The 16,267-nt window shown below is 41.1% G+C and overlaps 1 protein-coding gene across 12 annotated transcripts in view; it reads right to left on the bottom strand.

The window, feature by feature from the left end:
- Positions 1 to 16,267, bottom strand: part of syne1b (spectrin repeat containing, nuclear envelope 1b) — a 95,770-nt gene that overhangs the window by 38,726 nt on the left and 40,777 nt on the right. For 11 of the 12 annotated variants that reach the window (XM_051949525.1, XM_051949522.1, XM_051949550.1 and 8 more), the window contains 32 exons: positions 16,093 to 16,251; positions 14,230 to 14,412; positions 13,797 to 13,898; positions 13,439 to 13,642; positions 13,070 to 13,277; positions 12,803 to 12,915; positions 12,453 to 12,658; positions 12,224 to 12,373; positions 10,796 to 11,087; positions 10,488 to 10,660; positions 10,074 to 10,383; positions 9,463 to 9,627; positions 8,405 to 8,761; positions 8,139 to 8,275; positions 7,301 to 7,478; positions 7,009 to 7,191; positions 6,756 to 6,899; positions 6,124 to 6,279; positions 5,622 to 5,786; positions 5,354 to 5,526; positions 5,050 to 5,203; positions 4,750 to 4,893; positions 4,282 to 4,446; positions 3,842 to 4,159; positions 3,553 to 3,708; positions 2,558 to 2,728; positions 1,999 to 2,325; positions 1,745 to 1,897; positions 1,349 to 1,516; positions 698 to 874; positions 447 to 593; positions 239 to 364 (listed from right to left, as the gene is read on the bottom strand). In XM_051949525.1, the coding sequence (XP_051805485.1) occupies positions 239 to 364; positions 447 to 593; positions 698 to 874; positions 1,349 to 1,516; positions 1,745 to 1,897; positions 1,999 to 2,325; positions 2,558 to 2,728; positions 3,553 to 3,708; positions 3,842 to 4,159; positions 4,282 to 4,446; positions 4,750 to 4,893; positions 5,050 to 5,203; positions 5,354 to 5,526; positions 5,622 to 5,786; positions 6,124 to 6,279; positions 6,756 to 6,899; positions 7,009 to 7,191; positions 7,301 to 7,478; positions 8,139 to 8,275; positions 8,405 to 8,761; positions 9,463 to 9,627; positions 10,074 to 10,383; positions 10,488 to 10,660; positions 10,796 to 11,087; positions 12,224 to 12,373; positions 12,453 to 12,658; positions 12,803 to 12,915; positions 13,070 to 13,277; positions 13,439 to 13,642; positions 13,797 to 13,898; positions 14,230 to 14,412; positions 16,093 to 16,251 (5,964 nt within the window). The remainder of the gene's footprint in view (positions 1 to 238; positions 365 to 446; positions 594 to 697; positions 875 to 1,348; positions 1,517 to 1,744; positions 1,898 to 1,998; positions 2,326 to 2,557; positions 2,729 to 3,552; positions 3,709 to 3,841; positions 4,160 to 4,281; positions 4,447 to 4,749; positions 4,894 to 5,049; positions 5,204 to 5,353; positions 5,527 to 5,621; positions 5,787 to 6,123; positions 6,280 to 6,755; positions 6,900 to 7,008; positions 7,192 to 7,300; positions 7,479 to 8,138; positions 8,276 to 8,404; positions 8,762 to 9,462; positions 9,628 to 10,073; positions 10,384 to 10,487; positions 10,661 to 10,795; positions 11,088 to 12,223; positions 12,374 to 12,452; positions 12,659 to 12,802; positions 12,916 to 13,069; positions 13,278 to 13,438; positions 13,643 to 13,796; positions 13,899 to 14,229; positions 14,413 to 16,092; positions 16,252 to 16,267) is intronic. The other variant, XM_051949553.1, reaches the window with a different exon arrangement.

Raw genomic sequence — 16,267 nt, 5'->3', positions numbered from 1 at the left:
TATCACTGGAGCAACCCCACTGTATCCCTTATTGAATGCATACAGTGACTTATTGATGAATAACATTTGTTCAGTAATATTGAGACTAAACTTTGCTGTAGCACACCACAGTATATTATTTGCAAAAATCCAGTTTCATTTTAATTACAGTATTCAAGACTTATGATATTAATTGTACTAAAATCATACAATTCCTCTTTATGTCGTGTAATATATAACAAGGTAAAATAACACTGACCGTGAGTTTGACCTGCTGGACTTCAGCAGCTGTCACTCTTACAGCATCATCTGACAGGTCACACACAGAACACACCAGGTCCAGGTAAGTGCTGGCCTGCTCCTGAAGGGCTCTGTAGTGCTTCACCTGTGTGTGGAAAAGTAATTCATCTATATAAATTACAGAATAAAAACATTACTGCATTCCAAAACTGTGCTGTGTTGAATACCTGCTTCAGTGCTTCCTGCAGACCGGACGGTCCCTGATCGTTGAGCTGAAGCTCCTCTTGTACCGTGGAGAGCCACGTCTGGCTCTGCTGCAGAGTGTCCTGATGGTTAACGTGTTTCTGCAACTCCCGGTCCAGACTCTGGTAGACCTGATGCACAATGGGAGCATTAGAATTTCACTAACTTTACTTGGTGTGATACATCCATTGGACAAACAATAAATGAAAAGCAATGGTTGTCTTTTATTACTCACACGCTGGGCGGTGCTGCAGATAGCAGAGTAGCTGTCTCTGGTTCCCTGTTGGTGAGCCTGGACTTGTTGGCTGATCTTAGCTTGAACTTGATCTGTACAGCTGGCAACGAGACCTTCACCTTTCTGCTTCAAGCTGGTGAGACGCTCCTCAAAACTGGCTATCTCCTCCATAATTGCCTGAAGATAATGCAAGCAAGCAAACAAGCAAGTCAATTGACACAGCACCTTATCATACACATAAAAGTGCTTTATAGGCAAATGAACAAAAAATGTAATAAAAATGTAATTAATTCAATTTAATTAATCAAAAACAGCAAAGTTAAGTTGAATGAAGCAGACACAAATGATTAAAACTAAATAACTAAAAAAGACAAGAGATGAGAATAAAGTTGCAGACAGTTTAAATAAAGTAAAGGCAGCGTAGATTGAAATGATAAAAGCAGGGGAATTAGGGAAAGCCACTGAATTAAGGGAGAGGATTAAAAGCTGGTTTCAGTCTTTTGCATCATTACCACTAAAAGGGCACACTTCCCTAATTGAAATGTTGCTGATCTAGGGTTATGGACGTTGTCACAAGAACCAAAAGTATCTTCATAAACTGTAAATATTACAGTAAAAACTGTGAATTTAGGGCACTATGGAGTTATTGACCTTATGCCGGGCTAGCTGCTGAGTGGCCATCTCCATACTGCTGGTCTGCATGGAGTCCGAGGTCACCAGCCGGCTGGACATCTGTAAGAGCCATTTCTCAACTTCTTGCAGTTCACTGTTGTAATCCTCGTGCTCCTTCACCCACTCTATGAGGTTCTGGACCTGCGTCTGAAACATAAAAGCAAACCTCTCTTATTTGTATATTTTAATCACACATGATGATCTAATATATATGCACACTGCTTTCAAAACTATACACTTGGGCTCAGAATTGCTTCTGTCTACAATGCTTGCTCATGAAACATATTACACAAGCATTAGCAATGAATAAAAATGACTAGTTTGCTACTAATTTCAGACTTTTCATCCAAGAGCAACTTCCCAAACTAGCCATACCTTAGCAGCCAAACAGAGGTCTTGGTAGTCAGCCTGCAGCCTCTTCATGTTCTCACTGATAGTGGGGTCATTCACTGTGTCGAGCAGCGCCTCTCCTTTCTCAATGACAGATTTTACTGCTGACTCATGAGACTGCACTGTCTGCTGGATGGTCTGAAAGCATGACAAGGAGCAAAATATAGTCGATAAAATCAAGCAGTTGTATCTCTATTTTCACTGTTTCAAGGACAAAAATGATTTGTGAGCATTGTTACCTTGTATTTTGCTAGCTGAGCCTTCTTCTGGTAGAGTTCAGCTTTAGGCTCCACACTTGATGCTAAAAGGTTCTTGGTTTCCATCACCCACTGCGCCTGAGCCTTGTATTTATCCATATAGTCTTTGGAGAGGGAGATGCATTTCTCAAGGGAGCTATGCTCTGTGCGTAGGGCTGTCATCAACTCCTCTAGGAGGAAGAGTCGAGTGTCCACTTCTTCCTTCAGCTGCTCTGCTTCAGGTTCTTCCAAGAACGCCATGGCCCGCTCTGTCTTCTCCCTCATCGCCTTCAGGTAAGTGTGACCCTGCTCCATGTCAGCCTGAAGACCCTGAAAATGACATGAGCCGTTATTAATAGGTGTCTAACACATTAGACCTATTGCATTATTTTTATGCGATTTCTTCTAATAGCAAAAGTCTTTAAAAGGTCGGTAATGCTACGAAAAGTTTGGCCAGGCCACAGTGGTGTCACACAGTTCTGTCGGAGGTCTAACACTATAAACTGTCTCTACAGGACAGACATTCATGCATAAGACACGTACAGTATTTTATTAAGTATACCTCCAGTTTCTTCATCTTTCTCTCCATGGCAAAGCGGTCCACTATATCAACACTTATAGCCACAGTGCTGAAGTTATTCTGAGCTGAGCTGAGCCAGTCTGAGAAGGTGGTGAAGACACACTGAGCCTCTTCAATGCAGCAAATTTCCTCCTGCAGCTGTTTAATGGTCTCCTGCAATATAAAGTAACAGGAAAAACAAAGTTATAGGGGGAAAGGAAGGATTATGATAGCTAAAGTGATGACATCTTTCCAGTTAGCTGTCAAAACATTGATTTCCAGTGAATATTGTACGCTACCTCTTTTAATCAAAGAACCCTCTGAACCCCAAAATCCACTGGTGGGTTTGAAAGATATGTTGTATTTTCAAAAACACATCAAGATTACGTAATTTATCAGAACCACTAACTGCACACTGTAAGATTTCTCAACTTTCTAACAGCCCTGTTACCACCACTTCTGTCTGGGAACTTAAATTATACTCTAAGCTATGTTCTAAATATAATGCAAGCTTAAAATCAGGATAATTTGTCAAAATCACTTGAATCTACATGTCTTTTTTAAACTTCACACAAAATAAGGTGTTTGCATTGACCAGATTTTGTAAAAAAACAAAAAAATTCTGCACTTGTCAGCACATCCATGAAGCCATAGTGGCTCAAACATGAACAAGAGTTGAAGACAATAAACTAAAAATGTTTTAGGCGTTAATCAGAATATTTTTTTCAAAGTCTTTAAAATGAATCATCAAAGTTGTATGTTTCTTTTTTAGGATTTATGGCATCATAACTTTGTCAAAGAACAGTTATGAGTTTGCGGTCCCTTAAACTGCAGTTTAAAATGACCACAGTCAGGAAACAAAGGCTAACTGATAATTAGAAAGCCCTTGTGGAATTATGAATAAAAGCGTGAGTTTTCATGGAAAACATGCAATTGCCCGGGTGACCCCAAACTTTTGAACGGTAGTGTTTGTGTTAGTGTATTCAAGAAGACGTTACCAGTAAATGCAGAAGCAGGGCGTGGTATCGAGCTGTGATCTGAGTGGCTCTGCTGCTGATCCGGCTGCTAATATGTGTCTCATCCAGAACTTGCTGAGCCAAAAGACTGAGGCCTTCCATCTCCTCCTGATAAACCAGCACTTCCTCCTGCCAGCTCTGATAAAAGACAGATTCTTATAAATGTCATACGACACTTGGATTAATTAGGTTTATTTACATTAATTACTTGATTTCAAAACTAAAATAATTTGCTGCAAGATTTATGGAAATTGGGGAAATCAGAGATGACCTTTATCAGCTGAAGTTGAGCGTCTTTGGTGGCGCGGTCGGATCGCCGATTACTCCGCAGTTGTGCTTTTGTCTCCATGCCCTTTAGCCAGCTGTCAAGACGCTGGAACTTCTGCTCCATCTGCCGCAGTTTGGCCAGAGCGCTGTTGAGCTGAGCTCGGGTGTCGGCCAGCCGGGCCTGGTAGAGCCTCCACTCCTGCTGAAGTGTCTCCAGCGCTCTGTCTTCTATCTGAGGGATGCCCCAGGGGATGACCAGCTCTCGACTGACCAGGATGGTGTTTAGCAAAGCCTGGCCCTCTGTGCAGTGCAGCTGCAGCTCCTGTAATTACATAGAAGCTGTTGAGCACTTTATCTCTCTACACTTTTGCATAATAATTGAATACAACTTCTGACTACGGAGCTAAAGGCACTTAATTACCACACTGATAATTTGATAATAACCTGCAGCTTTTGGAGAGTTTCCTCCAGCATATCAACATCCCCCTCCAGCTGGGTGTAGCAGCCAAGCTTCTCTTGTTCCTCTTCCAGCCACTCTTCAAATGCATGAAGTCCCCGCTGATACTCTTGATGGGCTTTCACCAGCTCTTCTGCTTTTCCGACAGCCCTCTGAGGAAGTGCACAGTGAGAATTCAGTAGTAATCTAACAATTAATTGTACCTCATTTTTCCTTTGACATCTGGGTTAATATGCAGCCCCGGGGTTGCCATTTTTACACTTCACACTCACTGCATTTCAAGCAGTATGATGTTGTTTTCCTTGAATTCTGTGTTGATTAACGTCATTTGTCTTAAATCAAATTGTCATTAGTAGTAAAATAAACCTCATATTGTGTTGTTAGAACTCAAGAAACTATTTTAACTATATTTTTGTATAATACTGCAGCGATGTGTACATTCTGCTGCTTTTTACCATAGCGTTGTCTTTGATAGTGTTATAACGCTCCTGCAGATCTTGCAGCTCCAGTTGAGTGACATAGTTCTCTGTGATACTGGCACTTTTTGCAGTGATGGTGTCCAGCAGGCTGGTGTGGCTGAGCACTTCTTCATACAGTAACTGAAACAAGAGGGAACGTTGAAGTTATATTACCAATCAATTCTGAATGAAAGTCTAATTTTGCTGCATTTTCAGTACTTGGAAGTTTATGAAAGTGGCAAGTTAATGCAATAAATCATTTGTGGTGCACAGCATGATAGAGAAAGACTGCTGTACCTTGGCCTTGCTCAGATTAGCTGTTTTATCTCTCATCTCTGGGCATTGTTTATCGGTAGGATCAAGACTCTCCTCCACACGCTCCACCCAGGCCACAAACTGGCGTACGTCCTCCTGGTAACTGGTCCACTGAGACAGTGAACCCTCCAGCTGACTGTTGATTTTAGAGATTATAATAACGTCAGACAATGATGGTTACAAGAAAAGCTACAATAGAAGAAGAGAAGGAGAGAAAGAGCAGCAGATACAAGCTGTGTAGATTTCACTTTTTTCTTTTTACAGAGAAATTCTTGTGTGAACAAACCTTTTGCACTGAATAGAAGCTGAGAGCAGGGCATCCCATGAATCCTTTTGGTCCTGTATTTGTTTTTGGACTACAGGTACTCCCTCTGCAGAGGTGTTTCTCTGAACTGACTCTCCTCTTGTGATCAACATCTTCAGCTGGATCTCCTTCTCCTGACGAGCAGTCAGCAAGGCCTGGTGCAAAAGTCATCGGTGTGCAGTGATTAATCCTATATGTTGTATTCAACGTGTTAGTTTGCCTTTTAAAAACTAACAGCGAATTGGTTTACCTCCAGCTTGATCATCCTGCTGTCAAGAACATTTTTGTCAGCAGTGGGGGCGCAGTACGTCTGCAGCATATGGCTGGTGTCGGCCACCCAGTTCTGCAGCTCCTTTAACCCTTGGGAGAAAAGGTGGTGCTCTGTGACTATCCGATCAATCCGGGATGCCTTTTCCTGCAGAACCACAGAGCAGGACACAATCAAAAAAAGACCAATATAGGTTTTGAAGTTGGCCAAGTAGATTTCAACCTCAAGTGCACATGCAGATGTCTAAACATTATGTGCTACAAAAGACATGAAGGACATTAGTTTGTACATCTTCCAACAAATACTTACACTAACAAAACAAAGACATTAGTATTTAACAATGGTGAGTTAGTACCATCACTGTTTATCATCTGCAAAATAAAGTCAAGTCAGAGCTCCGTCCAGTCTAGTGCCTCTGTTTCATCTCCAGCTCTACCCACAGAAAAGCCCCAGTGCCCACGCAGTTTGGTAGGCATTACTTTACCTTGGTCAGGTTGGTTAAAGCTAGGTACTGAGCAGAGAGTTGCGAGACGCGGTGCACAAAACCCTTGCCGGCCGCGTGTTCATCCCACAACAGCTGGGCCTTCTCTTTCAGCCTGTTCAGCTGAACCTCGTGAGAGGCTAACTCCTCAAGCACAGACTGGAAGAGCACAAGCAAGTTATCAAAGAGGCATGCGAGCTGACACACACAGATATAAGACAGTTAAATTCAGACACACAGCAAAGAGGGGTTAGAGATGAGGACATGACAAAAAGAAAAGCAGATGTGACATATGGCCAGTGTTACTTCTGGTAAAAGCTCTTGGTCATGACATGCAGTCAAGCCCTCAGAAAATAGCCAGCAGACAGGTTTAAACAATGAATATATTCTAAAATCACTTTTAAAGACACTGGTAAAAAGTGAGTAGCAAAGAGGGGCGGAAAGTTCTGGCAGTTAGCTCAAGCTATTGGCGCTTTGCTTCCTAAGTGAAGAGTTTCAGTGCTAACACTTCATTACAGAGCTGGAATGGTGAGCTTCTGCAAATGGAAGGGAGCTCAGCACTCAGTGGTTATGGCACTCGAACATGACTGGTTTTGAGGGATGTTCCAAGCTTGGTGGGCTTTGGGCATTTGTACCTGCAGCTTGTGAAGCTCTAACTTTTTGGCTGTGAGATCATGAAGTCTTGTGCTGCTTTCCTGTACAGCCAGCTCCGTGGCATTCAGGCACTCCTGAAGAGGCTCTGCACTGGCCTCAAAGTCCTTCATCTGAGACAAAAGGTTCTGAAACACACAAAAAGATGCTGATATGTTTCACTGACTTAAAACTAAATAATGCACCACAGTTTTGAGGGAATGAGATGAAATATGGCTCCAGTGTTTAAATCCTCACTTGCAGACTTGTCTCCCTGTTGTGCAGACTAGACATGATGTTTTTCCAGTCCTCTCTGGCGGTGTTCATTTTAGCCCGAACTGCATCTACTCTGTCTTTAGCTGCGACGCTAGAGACGAGCTCAGCGTTCACAACCACAGCATTCACCTTTGACTGACCCTGTTCTCTGTCACTTAGAAATTCCTGAGAAGAGAAATGAGAACAGATGCAACACACAGACAAGTTTAAAGATAAAAATAATTGTTCACACCAGTACAAATCTATTTTTCTCTTTCATGGCATTTGACTCTACCTGAATCTTCTGCAAGCTAGATGCAGCCTCATTGAGATTTTGAGGTACGTCAAAGCACTTGGCTGTGTTGATCTTGGCATTGACCAACCACTGCTGAAACTCTCTGAAAGCCGAGCGGAAGCCTTGTTCCAGCAGCTTCTCTTTGCTCTGGCACTCCCTGGATGCTTGGAGGCTCAGACTAGAAACAAATCAGGAAGAAAATGATTCTGGACGTATAGCGTGGCATTAAATTATAATGTAATTTACAAATCAAATCAGATTTTGTCATTCTTATTGTGCTAGTCTGTCAGTCTGACTAGAAATCATTAACTTTGCCATGCAATTAATATTAACTGTTCAAGATTTTTAAATTTGTTGACATTGTGTCCAAGAGGTGTTGATTCACTTATGTAGTAACTAATAGTTACACAGTCCAGCGCGGCTTGCAGCGTTTAACTTTAATTGTAGTGTTTGTTTCTAGCATGCTTGCTTCTCTATACTGTATATGCAAATGCAGTGGATCAAACATTGGTCTAGCACCAAAACATTACACTAACAAATGTATCTTTGCAAGTTAGACGATGTGTGGGAGTCTGTGTGAACAAAATACCACAAAATATAGTCTCACATGTTACACAAAATATGACACAAACATAGAAAGACACAAATTGTCAGTCATGAGCACTGTATTTTGTGTGACTATTGTGTTGCTTTGCACTTGATTGTACCAGGGTTACAATTTTTCTGGTCACTCCTAGTACGTAATTTCACCGCAGTTTTTTTAATGTTCTGAAAAAATAGCTAAATGTCTGATATATGCTAAATGTAGTAACAGTTCAGCATATTTGCATTTTCTCACCTGTTGTATTCCTTAATGAGAGCAGACACTCTTTCAGACTGCGTTCCCATTTCTCTGGAGAACCGGCACAGATCATTGAGTTGGGTCTTCAGACTATCAGACGTGGGCTCAGCTTTGACAAGTTCCTCCAAAGTGTCCTGGATGGAAAACAAATATCATAAAGCAATGAATGCAGAATTTTATATGCTATAGTCATCCCTTGGCATCACTGCAAGTTTAAAATGAGTGATAGCTAATTAATAGAATTAAACTAAGCCAGGACTTGCCTTTGCGATCTGCCAGCCCTTAACAGCTTCCTCTCCATCATTTTTACCCTCTGCTTGGGTCAGTCGCAGTCTCCAGTCCTTCAGCTGGCGGTTGAAGTCCTGCAGGTCTTGCTCCAGCTGTGCTGACAAGCTGGTGAACTCCTGTTCAGAGCTGGCTATTTGTGAGAGTGTTGTCTCTAAACTGGCTCGTGTCTGCAGCGCCCCACGTTCCCACTGATCCCATGACGACAGGAGGGCTGCTTCTTCTCGCTCCAAAGCCTCGTAACCCCCTGAGCCAGTGTAATCTCTCGCCACTGCCCCGCATCTTTGAACTCGGTTCAGCCTCTCTCTGCCGCGCTGCTTAGAGTCAAGCAACTCCTGGAAAGATCAAACAGGAATGATGAACAGTTATTTTACCTTATGTTTGTGGGATTAATAAACATATTAGTAAACCAGGAGTATGATTTGGGATATCATGCTTGCATATTCAACTTTCTAAACTTAGTTCTACCAAAGCATATTGAGAAAGAAATCTCTCAACTGTCCTGTAAGTAGCTACATAGTCTGTTGCACATTTTGATTATTACTATTTTTAGTAAGTTTTGAGAACAAACTGGGATGTTTGTCCAATCCAATCCACCATTAATTCGTTCACAGAGATTCTCGCCTAAATATTGTTTCTACCCCTAAAGGGCTCCTCATTAGTTTAATAAGCCCTCGCAACACTTTGACAATTAGTGGGTTCTTAGGAAGTCTTTAAGAGTCTTTATAGTCATTTAATCTTTACAAGTTAATGTCCCAATTAAATGAATAGAAAGGATCACACATATAAGCTGCAAAGATTCAACAAAGTTAAGCCTGACTGAGCCAAAATAATTATCTTGACGCCTTGAGTGTGGCAGTGAAACTGCTACATGTGGCAAAAATAACTGAGTATCCATGTTTAATCCTTATCACACGGCAAGAAAGATGGAGTCAGCACTGAGGAGACAGCTTAGGATGTGTTCCATGTGTCCTGAAACTGAAGGACTTCTCTTACAGAGTTATTTTGTCAACTATAACCTTTTGAGATTGCTTACCTGCACTTTGGAGAGCTTTCTTTTGATGGAAACGGAGTCTCCTGAAAGGTCAGACCAGCGCTGGAGCTCCTCTTTTGCAGAAACCAGCCAGTCATTGAAGTCTCTTACAGCGTCGAAATACTGCTCATGTTCAGACACGATGTTTTGCATGGACTGCACTTTACCCTGTGGGGAAGAAAAATACAATGTAAACACAAACTTTAAGATATTATGAGGCCCCTTCTAAATATAAATGTGTTGAATATTATAGTATAGTATAGTATAGTATAGTATAGTATAGTATAGTATAGTATAGTATAGTATAGTATAGTATGAAGTATTTTATTGTATGCTGTTGAATGGGAGTTTGCAATCACAGTCAAATGCGGTGCTTTATATCACACTGTTATTAACCTACTGTCTTAATTTCATCAATGTAAATAGTCTTTCCTTTCGGGCAACAATTCCACTGCTTAGACAACTTTCCAAGGAAAAGTTGCCAAGACACTAACTATCTGGCCTTAGGGAGTGTTCTTGGATTCCAGCTTCTTTTTTGTTGGCCACGTTTTCCTGCATTATACATCAAGGATTCAGCCAGATTTGTAAGCACTATTTAACTGATTCTAAATCACCTTGACGACAGCTGAGATATCAGCAAAGTGTGCGTTGAGCTCCGCCCTTGACTCTGGTCCAAACGTCTGGTCGCCAGTTTTTTCGTGCATCTCCACCGCCTTGTCCGTTAGGCGCGACAGAGCCGTCGCATGAGCGTCCACGTCGGCCTGGATGGCCCTGAGGCGCTCCAGTAAAGCAGATTTCTCTTTGAGGCCTGGCTGCTGAGGCAGAGTCATCCCCACCTCCTGCTCCACGGACTCCATCCACTGCTGCAGCTGGCTCTTATTTTCCTGAAAGCTGGTCCACTGGGCCACTGTCCACTCCAGACGACTGTGGATAAAGATACATCATTATTAGGTTATGAAGTATTGAAGATCTGTGTATATAGCATCAGCTCTATGCCTGACAGCTCTTTGACAGGATACGCTTCCTACCTGTGGCAGCTCATAGAGGTCATCAACATATTGGCCCAGGCATCCTTCAAATTCTGGAGCTGTGAACAAATAGCCTCCTGCCCCTCCATTCTGTTGTGCTTTAGGACCTGTTCTCCTTTTCCTACTGTCATGTTGAGCTTCACCTCACCTTCACCCTTCATTAGCAGGATATCCTAAATATACACAAAAATAGCAAAAAACAACTATGACTCATCTATAGGATAATTTATGTGATTCTAAAAAGATGTGCCAAGAAAACCATGCAATGCAAATAGCTGTATTTTTGAAGCAGGGCATTATCCACTGACCTGCACAAGACCTAGTCTTTTCTCCAGAGTCTCTTTATTGCCAACTGTGCTGTTGAGTGAAGCCAGACGCTCCTGAACACCATTAAGCCAGATCCAGGTAGTCTGCAGTGTCTCTTCAAAGGCTTGCTGCTCTTGTAAAGTGAGCTGACAACTGCGCAGCCTCTCTCTCACACGCCTCTGCAGGGCCTGGTGCTGCGACTGAAGCTGAGCTGACACTCTCGTTTCACTCCCGTCACCTCGCCCACCTTCATTGAGAGCCTGGCCCTCCTGACAGAGACGCTCAAAGGAGTCCCTGCATGTAAAGAAGTAGAATGTTTAAGTAATTGTTTCAGTGAGGACAATTTCTATCTATCTATCTATCTATCTATCTATCTATCTATCTATCTATCTATCTATCTATCTATCTATTAAATGTAAGCACATGAATAATAAACTTGGATAAGAATAACAAAAACATTAAAGGGAAAGATTGTTTTTAAAAAACATTAAATGATGATTACATAAAGTTCCAATAACTGCTTAAATGTTCCATAAAACATTAATTGGAGCATTTAAGATTTCAGAACAAATGAATCCATTAAAACAAGAGCAGCTAGAAGCAGCATAAGATGAAACATAAAACCAAAGTTGTTCTAAAAATGAGCTTCAGATTGATCTGCATGTTATTCAAGGTTGTACAGTGAGTAAAACTGGATTGAAAACAGCACATGCAGGGTAATCCAATTACTTGAGCGTGTTCAGTAAAGGATAGTGATGAAGTCATGTAAGGAAAGGCTGTCCAACCTTAGCATATAGCCCACAGTGATGGGGATCATAATTATCACTGGTGATAAAACTTAATGCAGTGAGATAAACAGTATCCAAGGGCTTAGGAGTCACAATCCAACACTGATAAAAAGTTGCCTCGACAAGCATTCTTCTACAATGCAGAGGAGAAACAGAATTCATTCCTGTGAAAGTAACCACTTTTGTGTGAATTTAGTCACTTGTTATCAAAAAGTCACCCACTCATCGATCCAAATTCCAAAATACTTGTAGTGGATGAACTCAGAGAAGAGACATTATAAAGATCTTTAGTTCACTGAAAAATGATGTGAGTTTATTCACTTCTGCAGAGAAAAGTAACTGAATTATTTGCAACCTCTCACTCCTGTTTCCAGCGTTCTCCCCCTCGGGCTCTTTATGCCAATTACAATCTTCCATCCATGATTATTGATAGTTTCAGCTGTCCAATAAATGATAAAGTATCTGCCACTATTTGAGTTAGAGGCCTTTTTGAAGGTTAAGAACTTTCTGCTCTTTTGGAAACCAGATACTGTCAGCTGCTCAAGAAAATAACAAGAATGAAGGGAGCAATATTTTTGGCTCATGAATTTAGTTTTCTATGCATTAAAAACTACTTTATAAAAATATACACAGAATGAGCACCTTTCTTTGAGCACCTCCTGCTGATACTCCTCCACTTGCTCCAGCACAGCCTTTTCTGGTCCTCGCTGCTTGGCCTCAAGTAGATCTGTGGTCATTCTCTTCTCCATATGTTCCAACCACCACCTGAGCTTCTTGAGGCGACCTTCGAACCTAGAAGGAATTCAAGATGCTTATAAACGCTGTGGGCTTGCAAAGTGCATGACAGAAGTGGCTCATGTGACTCTCTTACCCTTTCATGAGGGAAGCACTGTCCTCCAGGATCTGCTGGTTCTGTCTGCACTGCTCCACAAAGCTGTCCCAGTCCTGCTGGATGGAGGACAGGTGCTGCTGGACCTGCCCAGCGCTGGCTTTAGGGAGATGAAGTAGGAGCTTCTCTCCTTCCTCGCAGACCTGAGTAAGACGCACCTCACCCTCCTCCACGCGATCCATGGCACCCTGACGGATAATCACATCCTCTTAGTTTCCTTGCTAGATCTCCTTGCACATAAACAGTTATTTTAATTTCCCCTGTGATAAATTAAGAGCATATTGCAGAGTCTTTTCTCATTCTCATCAAAGTCTGTGATTTACTGAACCTACCTTTAGCTTCTGTAGTTTGCGTTCCACAATCTGAGTGTCTCCTGATCGATCAGAGCATTCTTTCACGATCTCCCTTTGTTCCGAAAGCCAGCGATGGAACTCCTGAACTAGGTCTGAGGAGGATGGGGGATAAGCAGAAATAATATTTGTCAAGAATCAGACAGATTGAATGCTTTTTTTACTCTCAGTGGCCACTAGATGAGGCATGGATTCTCATGAAAAAAAGCCATTTATTTGATTAAACTCTTATTAAATTAATCTTCTTACCGTTGAACTGCTGCTGAAGACAATTCTGCAGTGAGACCAGCGTCCGGGCAGAAAGCTGGTTCACTGACTCATAAGTTTTGATGAGGTCAGTGAGAGCTGAACCCAGACCAGCCAGCTCCTCAGACGGATACTTTCTACACAGCGTGTTGAGGCTTTCCCTGGTGGAGTCAATACTCCCCTGCTGATTTTGCAGCTCTTTCTGAAGGTCCTTCAAAACATGTTTAAAAATGTAGTTTAGCTGAATAGCTCACATTGTTGTCATTGAAAAAGAAGAATAACCTCCCATCTGTGATACCAACAACTTTGCATCTCGATGCTGTATATTGAATTGTATTTTAAGTTACAATGTGACAGCTATTTAGGCTCTACCTTCACTCGGCAGATGTCTTCGGGATCTGACCCAGTCGGAGAAGAAACCAGAGAATCTTCCATGCTTTTCAGCCATGCAGACATCTGTGAGATGTAGTCTTCCAGCTGTTTCCTCTGGGTGCTGAAGTCCACGAGGTTTCCTCTGGCCTGCTCGTGTAGCTTCTGAACAGTGCTGATCTTCTTCCTTAGGTCGTTCTCCAAAACCTGATGCAATTAGAAAAAGAAGTTTATAGTGAACCGAAGACAGCCAGAGAGTTAAAACCCGATGGTCAGTGAGTGCAAATGGAGTGTTAAGTTCTGAAAAATAGTATAATCATTCAGAAAATCTAAAAGGTAAGATTATAATCGCATCTATTACCTGCAGTTTGGCTGGAGTCTCTTGACTTTGACTGCACTTCTTCAGCTCTGACACTTTGCTTTGTAGGATTTCAAGTTTCTGCTCCTTCTCACCCATTTCTGCCTGCGGGTGAAAAGAGAAACGCATGTAATGCACCCAGTCTGGCTTGGTTTTTCAGTTTTGTTTAGTATTCTGGAAGATAATACACAATGTGGTTGTGGTCGCACAGTGTCTGTACGTCTAACCATTTCTGCATTGTAAAGCAGGCATTTGGTGTCTCTTACCAGAGATGTTTGTGGTATTTGAGCCAATTTTTTTTGAACATGTGCTACTGAGTAAATGTGCACACTGCCTATTTATTTGCTATAACATTAATACACATACAGTATGAGTCACTAAAGGTAAAATCATATCATTACACTGTTTTAACAAGACATCTTAAGTCGTACCATACCTGCAACGCTGAGAGCCGTCCTGACACCTTCTGACTATTGTTCAGGTTGTTCAGGCTTTCATTTAGTTCGATCACACAGCTGCTCGTCCAGCCCTCGATGTCCTCGTTGATTTTCCGCACATCGTCCCACAGAGCCAAACTCTGGTTCAGGCGAACTATGTTGTCATCTATTTTCTCAGACACCTGGGTAATAGATTAAATCAGTCACTAAAGTTTGTTACGTTAGATATGTTGAAACGCAAAGACGATAAACTGACAGAATTCACAGAAGTGTAACAAAAAACACACTAAAAACAAAACAAAAATTAGTTGTTAAAGGATGAGACAGGCCTTATTTTTTCCCAAACAAAATAATAATTATACATATGTACCACTACTATACATATATATACTATAATAGAATAATATTTACAATAAAACCACCACTACTGCTACTAACAATAAAAACAATAAATAACAATAATAATTAAAGTTGCAAGCAGCGCTGTCCCACGCATGTCCACCAGGTGGTCCTAAAACTAAAAGCGTAAAGTTTCAGCCAGATTGGACCAAGTACACAGCACTTCCTGTTTCATAGCGAGAAATCCCAAATGGCCGCCAGGAGTCACATGGATATGATTAGGGCCGAACTAAAATAACACTTGTAAAATTTGAAGCAGATTGGACCATACACGGGCTAGTTAGAGAGCACTTTCTGTTTCATGGCGAGATATCCAAAATGGCCGCACCACCATGGTCACCATGGCCATGCCCTCAGACTTTGGTGGACCATTTTGATAACACATGATCACCCATGATTGGTGTACATCCTGACCAAACTTGAGCTCTCTCGGGTTTAGTCTGTTTGACTTAACAATTTTTGAAAATGTCCAAAACTGACAAAATTATCCAAAAAGTGAATTATATTTAAAAATGGCCACATTCTGTAGGTCGCTTAATCACCCATGACTGGTGTACACCCTGGACAAATTTCAGCTCTCTCGGGTTTAGTGTGTTTGAGTTTATAGCTTTTGAAAATGTTCAAAAATGACACAACATTATCCAACAATAATAACGGAAAACATTATTTCCCGTCCAGAAATAATATTCTCTAGGGTTTCAAGAATAAGCCAGGTAGGGTCCTCGCACCACTTCGTGGTGCTCGAAACCTTCGAACCCTAATAATAGTTCCTAGGGTGTCAATAATAATAATAATCTAACAATAAATAGTAGTAGTAGTATTGCTAATAAACTATAGTTCATTAACATCTCTTACAATAAAAACATTTAATGAAAGTAAATAAGAAACTTAATGGGCCAGGTAGTACCATTACTACCACTGTTATCATTGTTATTATTCGCTAGTATTAGTAGTAGTGGCAGGAGTACTTGTAGTAGTTTTACTAATACACTTCATTTATCTAGCATCTTTGACCATAAAAACATATAATGAAAGTAAAAAAGTAAATGAATTTGTCCATTACTACCATGACTACTACTACTACTACCACCACTACTTCTACTACTCATAATAATGATATTATGATAATAATAACAATAAACTTTATTCCAATAACATCTTCGGCAATAAAAACATGTAATTAAGCTAAATAAGAAACTCAACTGTCCCACCAGTACTATTTCTACGACCACTATTACTATTAATACTAAAACTAATGCTAATACGAATGATATTAATGACAACAATAATAAGCATAATTTATATAGCATCTTTGACAATAAAACATAAAATTAAATCAAGTAATAAAAGAAATTGAATTGGTGTGAAGAACAAGTACTGCCTGTATAACCACGGACTGAAATAGCTTCATTGATTCCAAAACAACAACAACACATCACATTAATGCATAAAGTCAGACTTACGTCCAGCCACTGATCAACAAGCGTCTCCATGTCCTTCTTCATCATTTGAAAGTCACAGTCGGGGATCTTCTTTAGTTCAATCACCAGCTGCTTTCCTTTGCTGGAAAACTGATCCAGTTCGTGCTGCTTACTGGCCATCTCCACCTTCACTCCTTCATGCTAAAAATCAAGCAAA

This window comes from Acanthochromis polyacanthus, chromosome 1 (genome assembly GCF_021347895.1).
Source record: "Acanthochromis polyacanthus isolate Apoly-LR-REF ecotype Palm Island chromosome 1, KAUST_Apoly_ChrSc, whole genome shotgun sequence".
Classification (NCBI taxonomy): domain Eukaryota; kingdom Metazoa; phylum Chordata; class Actinopteri; family Pomacentridae; genus Acanthochromis; species Acanthochromis polyacanthus.
Note: the sequence above shows the minus strand (reverse complement) of the source record. Positions and strands in the feature narration are given on the sequence as shown.